The sequence below is a fragment of the Neoarius graeffei genome, chromosome 20 (genome assembly GCF_027579695.1).
Source record: "Neoarius graeffei isolate fNeoGra1 chromosome 20, fNeoGra1.pri, whole genome shotgun sequence".
Classification (NCBI taxonomy): Eukaryota; Metazoa; Chordata; class Actinopteri; order Siluriformes; family Ariidae; genus Neoarius; species Neoarius graeffei.
This window is the reverse complement of record NC_083588.1, coordinates 41,268,233-41,276,983: the sequence shown is the minus strand read 5'-3', so window position 1 is coordinate 41,276,983 and position 8,751 is coordinate 41,268,233. Positions and strand designations below refer to the sequence as shown.

Here is an 8,751-nt window from a genome sequence, read left to right as displayed (position 1 = left end):
AAATATACATTATTTACTATTTTTGTAACAGTGATATGCTTTCAAGTGCAATGCAGAATCATTTTTTTTTTTTTTAGAGCAACTACTTTCATACATAGGAAGTAGCAGGATATCCAAAAGTGCAATCCAGCACTGCAAAAATTTCCTCACTGGTCTCTACTAAAATTCTGCTCATGTGAGGTTAGCTAGGCTCTACCTAAGATTAGTTAGCAAAGAAAGTGCCAGTCAAGACCTACGTTTTCTAGGAAAGGTTTAATTGGGCATGCCTGTTTAAATATGCAAAAAAAAAAAAAGCACCACTTGTACATATCACTGCATGTCATATGCATCTCTGAGGTTCTGGAGTTTGGATCCCAAGTGATGTTATTTGGGTCATTGTGTAAGCATGCACAGCAGCATCACTGAACCAGTAATATATGGCAGATAGCCTCCTGGGAAGCTGCTCTGCCATTGCTGAAGGGGAACGGCAAGCTCCGGGGCCTGGTGACTTCAGACAGAGTGCTAGTGAGATGAATAATGTGAACATCTGATGAGGCCAGGTGGTTGTCCCTTGATAGGCTCCCAGTGCTGGAGTACAGAAACTGAAGAGCTTCTCTTGCACTGTCTCTAGGTGACAAGGTTCCCTTTATTGTGCCTCAGTCCCTCCATAAAACAAGGACTTGTTCCTGGCTATCTGGAGGACAGTCCATGCTATTCAGGACAAAAGCCTTTGTGATTACCTGTGTACTATACAAAAGCTGTACAACATTTCAGATTATGGAGCATGTCTTTGGCGATAAACCCACTAGGAGGCATATTTGTCATAAGTCTTTGCAGATGTTTAATTAATTGATGACCCTTTTAAAGCAGCAGTTTGCAAACTTTGCCCAAGGTATCCCTTGAGATCCAGAGTCTAGTACAATATGGTCTCGGGTCTAATTCTCCTCAGTTTTGGGGTAGTTATTTATTCACTCAAAGATGTTGTCAATTCCATGATGTTTCAAGTACACTGCATGTGTTAATATTTTGAATCAATAATAAATAATTGATTAAAATTGATTGAAATTCCCAGATATAATGAAGGGCTTTGATGATTAAACACAGCTGCTGTAAGAAAGTGACATTTTGTGATGTGTTGTGGAGATTAATGTTTTGATTTTCTGAATGACTGACTAAGCTATGTTTGTACTACAATTAAATGTCATATGATAAAAAAAAATAATAATAATAAAAAAAAGTAAAAAACAGTGACTGATTGCAGTGTGTCACTGGGAAATAATCTGATAGAAGAGATAAAGCAAGCCAGCAAGTATTCTCTCTCCATATCTCATTTTCTATATCTTTCCAAAGGAGCACCCTAGCTGAAGCCATGCAGTCCTTCAGAGAGCGGGGTGGTTTCCAGGGCAACCAGCGCTGCTACCAGCAGGAACCCCATGAATTATCTCGCCTTGAGAATTACAGACATCACAGCCAGACTGGACAGGGCTATGAGGTGCATTCTCTTTCTGCTGCAGGGATGCCAACAGCAGGAACAAGCTCTAAGGACTGTTATGGGCAACAGCCCTACCCCAGCTATGGTAGCAGTTCAGCTCAGAGCAAGAAACCATACAGAGGAGGAAAAGCTCCAAGCCAGCACCTGCAGGCTGGCTACAGTAGCCACATAAATTCTGGATATTCATCCCAGTACATGAGTGAGGGACACTTGCAGCAGAAGTGGGACGAGTCTGGTCAGATATCTCAGTATGAACAGGACATTGTGGGTCATCTTGAGCCTGGGGCCAGTGGCTCATCCCAGTACCTTGAGCAGAACATGCTAGCCATTTCTCAAAGCCAGTGCCATCTCCCCTCCCAATCGTCTGCCCCTGTTTATACGAGCCCCCATCAGCAAGGTCATCCTCCCAATCCTACTCCATCTCCTTTAATGTACCCACAGAGCCACATCCATTTCCCTCAACACTCCCAACCACCCTCCTCCACCTCATCATCTTACATGGAGAAATGCAATCCGATTCCTCATGGCTACAAAGGTGGCTATGGAATGCCACCTAATGCCCAGTATTCAAGGCAGATGGGTAACCACAGTAGCCTGAAGCAGAGTAGCTATCGGCCACCGAATAATTATGGCTACCAACAGCCTCCTTCAAGAGCTGGATTTGAACAGCAGGCTTCCTTGCAGGGATTGTCAGGTACGCCAGAGAGTCTTCAAAAATTCCCACATTATAATCAGCCCCAACAAAACTACTGTATAACAGATATTTCTGTGAGATCACCTGAACAGTATTACCAGAACTGCAGTCCAAGCTCCAGCCATTCACCGGCAAGGTCTGTGGGCAGGTCACCCTCATATAGCTCCACACCCTCCCCCTTAATGCCCAATCCTGACACGTTCCAGTATGGCCAACCAATCAACCCTTCCTCCTCTTCTGCAAACCTGCAAGATCCAAACATGCTAATGCCTCCACACACACACCCATCCCCAAGTGTTAATCACCAATCACAGAGCTACTCCAGTTCTATGAAGGACCGCTTTTCTGAGAAGTTGTTTTCCAACCCAAGCTTGTGGAGCCTTAATGCTCTGACATCTCAGGTAGAGAACATCTCCAACAATGTCCAACAATTATTGCTCTCAGAAGCTCTTATGGCCAACAAAAAAGGTAACAAGCGAAACCAGCTGAAAAAGGGCGAGGAATATAGGGGCCACTTAAAGGCAATGGAGGACTCTTCATGTCCTGAAAGCCAACATGGTCCTCTCCCCAGCGATTCTTATGGCACCCCAAGGTCCATGCCAGCTGATTTACTAGAAGTAGGATACTCCAGCAGCACTGAAGATCAGATGGAACGTAACTACTACTACTTTGGTCAGGGCAAAGGTCCAACACATGCTTCAGCACATTCTCAGCTGAGTCTGGATACAGTTTCTACTTGCTCCATAAACTCAACAGATGACATGTCAGTCAGGTCAGGTGACTCAGATCGGAGTATACAGAGTGCAGCTCCTGAAGATAATCTTAGCTGTGACCCTAGGGTGCAGAGAGTGATGTATGGAGAGGAGCAGCACAGTTCTGTCAGAAACATTAGAAATGAAAGCTCCCCTATTAGCACAACAGCACCAAGCCCTAAGAAGCAGGAGAGTAATTCTCCAATAGGCATAAAACAGTCTGAGAGTACTCAGAAGGAGAATTTTGAGGAATCTGCCTGGACTGAGAGGATAACCGATGAAAAAGAAATTGGAAAAATGAAGCTGCCCACAGAATATAAGTGCAAAGGACAGGTTTTTGAGGCAACTGAGAAACGGCAGGAGTGGTTGGAGGATGAGAAGTGCCCCTCCTTTTTTCATAAGTTAAATAAAGAAGTGTCAAATGAAAGCTATTCTTATGAAACAGAAGACAACATCTATCAGAAACTGAAAAACAAATATGAGACAGAGGAAGGAGACTTTGCTGGGAAGTGTTGTGACACCAGCAGTAAAGGAAATGAAGATTCAGAAATGAAAGCTGAAATGTTCAAATTAGAATCACAGAATAATGGTGAGGACCCTATAACAGAATCACCAGCTATTTCAAAAGATGTGCCTGAGTCCAATCTATATTCGCTTGGGAAAGAGGAAAGATCAGAGACACCTCATCTCACCTCTGAGTGTGGATCTTCAGAGGAAAGACTGTTAACTTCTGAGAGACAGAATGATGCCTTCAAGGAGCAACAGTCTGCCACAACCTATTCAGCTTCTGAAGTAAGAGAGAAAGGAAGTCTGACATCCAATGAAGATGTCATTAACAGTAAAGCAAAACTAGAAGAGTCCTCTACAGAGGCCTGTAATAATCCAGGGGAGACAGCAAGTGGACCACTTTGTGTGGTCAGCACCGAAATAGCTGAGACCCCTGCCCAAGACATAGCCCACAGAAGCAGTGAAAGAACATCAGTCACATGTGACATTGCACTTCAGTCTCACCCTGTCAGGAGTGGCTTCTCACCTCTCAATGAGAAAACAACACCTCAGAATCAGGCGAGGGATCACATTGATGCAAAGGTGCTGGAGCCTGACTCCCCTCAGTTGCCAGGCAAGTCAATAATATCTTCTGCACCATCTTGGGCTGATACTCCACCCTCTCCACAGAAAGGTGATGAGGATGTAGAACCAGGCATAAGCTGTCCCAGTGCAACAAAACCAGAGCCCATAGCCCCTTCTGCACATCCAAGACTGTTGGGCAGAAAGCATGCACGGGGTAGGAGAAGATTAATTCATTCAAATGCAGGGATGAGGAGTGTGGAGAGGGATGGGGCTCCACCATCTCCTCAAAAGCCCAGCATGCTCTCAGGTAACAGTGCCATCTTCTCCGATCAGATGGAAGCTGTTCAGCTGGGTATTAGCAGTCAAACACCAAAACTTCTGACAGAAGGTTTACCATCTCGCATGTGTACTCGCTCTTTAGGGTCCCAAAGTACCCCAAAGGTTTGTTCTCAAGAGAGAAGAAAACCAGGTCCAAAGCCCAGTTCAAAACCTGGTCCAAAACCAGGACCAAAACCTGGAACAAAGCCAGGACTAAAACCTGGAACAAAGCCTGCTTTAAAACCAAGTCCAAAACAAGGCCTAAAACCTGGACCAAAACCAGGCCCAAAGCCAAGTCCCAAACCTGGTGCAAAGCCTTCTTTGAAGCCTGGTCCAAAACAGAACTCAAAACCTGGGTCAAAACCAGGCCCAAAACCTGGGGCTGTTCCAAGTGTAAAACCCAGTCCAAAGCCAGGTCCAAAGCCTGCTGCTATACCTGCTCTAAAGCCTGGTCCAAAACCTGGTTTAAAGCCTACAGAAGGAGTAACTCCTAAGGGTCCTGGTCGGCCAAAAGGCCTCACCTCCAGGATCAAATCAATGAAATATGAAAATAATATAGATACTATCACAGAGCATATTGAAGATACAAGCTGCATGAGTGAAACCCCTGAACAACAAGCAAATGCTGCAGTCAGTCTGGAAACTGTTGTTGGTACTACTTTGCACACTTCAATAGACAGCACAATAGGTTCCACTTTGGACACTGCTTTGGATGCTTCTTTTGTAAATTCTGTAGCAAAAGATCAAAAGTCCATGGTATTAAGATCTCGTAAGCAAACACGGGAAAAGATAACAGAAGACAAGGAAAAAGAGAGAGAGACATCAACTGAAGCATCAGCAATAAAGCCCACTGAATCACATATACAGAAAGTGGCTGCTGCTCAGCCCTGTGAGAACCTAACATCAACCTTAAAATCACCCAACCATGAGGATATCTGCACAGATTCACTTAGTCAACTTAATGAGCAGATTGTGTCAGTTTCAATCAAGCGAAAATCCAGTTTACAAGCCCCGGACCCAGTCAAGAAAAAGAAAGGTCTGAAAGTTAGTCAAACAAAAACACACGAACCTCAGCCACAGGAGTTAGTAGTAGAAGCCCAAGGTTCAAAGGGAAGGCGAAAGCGAGGACATAAATTAGAACCATCTGCTTGCAGCACTCTGACCAAAGATAACATCCCCTTGGAAGACATCAGTGACACACCTTGTGTGCCTCCTCAGTGTCCTACTAAAACAAAATATCTGCCTCCAAGGAAAGGCAGAGGACTTAAATATGAAGCAATGGTTCAGAAAATCACATCCCCAGCATCCAAAAAGCAGCCTCTGAATATCCAACCAGATGTTGTACTAGAAGAATTAGCACCAAAGCCATCACCAGAACTACAGGTAACTGAAAAAAGAAAGACAAACACTACTGTAGTAACACCAGAGGAGGGTGAGAGTACAGTAAGCTTTGAGGAGACTCCAGACACAGCATGCACCCAAACTCCTCGAAAGAAGCGCAGAAAGTGGGCCACAGTGGAGAGCACTGAGACACCAGATATAGTATTGGAGACTGGGGGCCTTATTATCAACACACCAAGGCTAGCCAAACAAAGAGCCATTAAAAATAACCATGAGATGCATCTGAAGCAACGGAAGAAGAGAAGAAAAGTTACTGAGCTTACAAGGAGTCTGCCAATTGTGGAAACACATGAGCAGACTGATGTGTTCATCTCTCCTCCCGCACCTCCACTGCCATCACCACCAACTTCTCTCTTTCCAGACACAGAAGAGAAGACACAGGGTGAACAGCTTTCAGTAGAAATTGACTCAACACTAATTAAACCGAAAAGAGGCAGGCGGCCATCACTCAAAAAGAAACAGGAAGATTTCAGTCAGGAAATAGGAAATGAAGAAGGTCAAAAGGTCAAAAAAAAGCCTGGACCTAAAAAAAAGATCAAACAGAATAAAAACAGTACCATCAAGGTCACTGTAAAGGGACTGAAACCTAAGATAAAATGCAAAAGGGAATGCATTCCTACTGTGAAAGGAATATTGACAGATTTTTTTAAAATGCAAGAAAGTGAAGGCAAGCATTCTTTCAAACCATATGTACACATTGACAGCTCCAAAAAGCTTTCTTCCCTTTGCACAATCATAAACAAACCCGAGGAAGAGCATCTGTTCATCCAGACAAGAAAAAAGAACTTGGAAAAAACCAAGACAATACCAAATTCGTCAGTAATGCTCCAGGGCCCCTTAGTGAACAGAAGCCTAACTGACAGGTGTCTAATATGCTGCCTGTGTGGAAAGCCAGCAAATTACAGAGAGCTTGGGGATTTGTGTGGCCCGTACTACCCTGAGAATACCATACCACGGAAAACGCAGACTTTAACATACCATGAAGAATTCAGGCAAAGCAGAGACAGAGAGCAAGATGAGGTGGCCGTGAGCAGTGCTGAGCACATCAGTGATGTGAAGCGAGAAGGAGAAAAAGACTTGCTTCAAGAGGGGACAATTGAAGGAGATTGCAGGCAGGTAATGAGAGAAAGAAGGGCACAACTTAGAAGTCGTCTTGGCTTGCGGGCGAGGTTCAAAAGACTGCAGCTGTTGCAAGGAAGAGCTGGTGGAGGGGTTCCCTCTGCTGGAGAGGAGGGCTCTTACTCTGTTCTGCAGAGGTTACAGCTGGAGGCTGAGGTTAATGAACACTGGGCACATGAGTCCTGCGCTGTCTGGACTAGTGGTGTGATCCTAATCGCAGGCAAACTTTATGGACTGAAGGAAGCTGCACAGGAATCTACACTCACAGTAAGTATAATGTAGAGGCAATATATTCTTTTACTACGTAATATGTTAACATATGTGATAAAGGTCCATGTTCAGGAAAAGCGACAGATGTATGTTGCTTTCATTAGGCTTTCATATTAAAAAATAGAAGACAAGGGAACAGCTTATTTTACTTTTGCTTTCTTGGCACACTCTAAAAAAAGAAATTAATAGATTTTTTCATATAACATTTTTTTTTTACTAAAATATTGACTTAATTTGATTCTACTTGTTTCACGGCACAAATCCTAGCCCAGAAATCAAATATTCAGTATCTAAATATGAAAAAATGCCACTGCAGTACATTTCAGCCTGAACAGAGTTGACCTGGAAGTAGACTCGTCTCTAGTTAAGCTGTGTACTCTGGAAATTCATTCTGTTTTCATAAAAGATATGATACAAATAGGATCACCGTATGCAGAAACTGAACATCATCCTTTAACATCACAATCTTGCTATTTTTAAAAAGCACATATTGATCTATATAAGCAGTGCATCATGCACTAATGGCAACAATTATTCTAGTCTTCTTGCTACTAGCTACCAAGGAATTGCTGATACACATCCGGATCATTCAAGAATTTTCATTAATATAAGCTACAGAATGAATCTGAAATTTATGAAAACCAGGAGAAATAAGAATAGCTTTTTTGTAAGATTTATTGTTTTAAAGTTGTTGGGTTTTTTTTTTTTAATTTGTAAATGAACAGGACACAAGATAACCTGAACAATCTAATGTAGAAATTAAAATGAAAAAATTGCCCATGGTCAGAAGACTATATTTTGAATATTTTGAATATAATGCTCTTGTACTTTGGAGCTGTTTGAGTAAATGTGTGTGTTGTTACAGAAATGCTCGAAGTGCCAGAGTGAGGGAGCCTCCATTGGCTGCAGCTGGATGAACTGTAATCATAAATACCACTATGTCTGCGCCAAAGAGACAGGTATGCCATTAAGAATGCATATAGTATGTATTTGTGTACATACTATACACAAATAGTATGTGTATGAGTTGTTTATAAGTCCTTAAGACTATCCACATGGTGAATGTTCATGATGTATAGATTTTCCCCAGCTCTCATTTCATAATGTCACCACATCTATTGACTCGATTCAAAATATGAGAAGAGGCGTAGACTTTCAACATGAACATCTTCCCTCACCAAGTCTCTTTTTTTTTTTAAATTCTCTCTCTTTCTCTGTCAGGCTGTGTATTCGACGAAGACACTTTCTCAATAAAATGTCCAAAACACCAGGTAAGTGTCTGAGCTCATTCGAAACATAAAAGCACATCTTTGATCTTAGAAACATGCCTATTATGCCGTGTACATCAGTGGCCTTGCTGAAACATTTGCTGACCTCCCAAACAAAAGGAGTGAATGGATGTGTAAAGCACAGTCACTCATCAGCTCCATCTCCCAGGGCAACAGACAAGTCTAGCAAGGAACTCACCCTTATTGATGAGCCATCTCTCCAGCGATAATAATGCTTGCACAGTGGATGCTAATTAGATGCTCACTGATCTTGGCTTTCTGACACCTATTATCCCACAAAAGACTAAATTAGCATTAGGGATACTGTCAGTTTTTTAGGGTTGAACGTGTTGCTGAAGATGCTTTTCTTTGAAAATGAGCACAAAT

General features: G+C 42.7%; 1 protein-coding gene across 1 annotated transcript; it reads left to right on the top strand.

The window, feature by feature from the left end:
• Positions 1 to 1,333: 1,333 nt before the first annotated feature.
• LOC132869051 (retinoic acid-induced protein 1) lies at positions 1,334 to 8,379 on the top strand. Its single transcript, XM_060902405.1, has 3 exons — positions 1,334 to 7,093; positions 7,962 to 8,055; positions 8,318 to 8,379. Exons 1-3 carry the CDS (start codon positions 1,349 to 1,351, stop codon positions 8,377 to 8,379), a joined length of 5,901 nt encoding a protein of 1,966 aa, XP_060758388.1. The 5' UTR covers positions 1,334 to 1,348.
• Positions 8,380 to 8,751: the final 372 nt, after the last annotated feature.

Coding starts and splice junctions, on each gene's coding strand:
- LOC132869051 (XM_060902405.1), top strand. CDS start 1,349: ATGCAGTCCTTCAGAGAGCGGGGTGGTTTCCAGGGCAACCAGCGCTGC. Junction 7,094..7,961: donor CACAGGAATCTACACTCACA/GTAAGTATAATG, acceptor GTGTTGTTACAG/AAATGCTCGAAGTGCCAGAG. Junction 8,056..8,317: donor TGTCTGCGCCAAAGAGACAG/GTATGCCATTAA, acceptor TTTCTCTGTCAG/GCTGTGTATTCGACGAAGAC.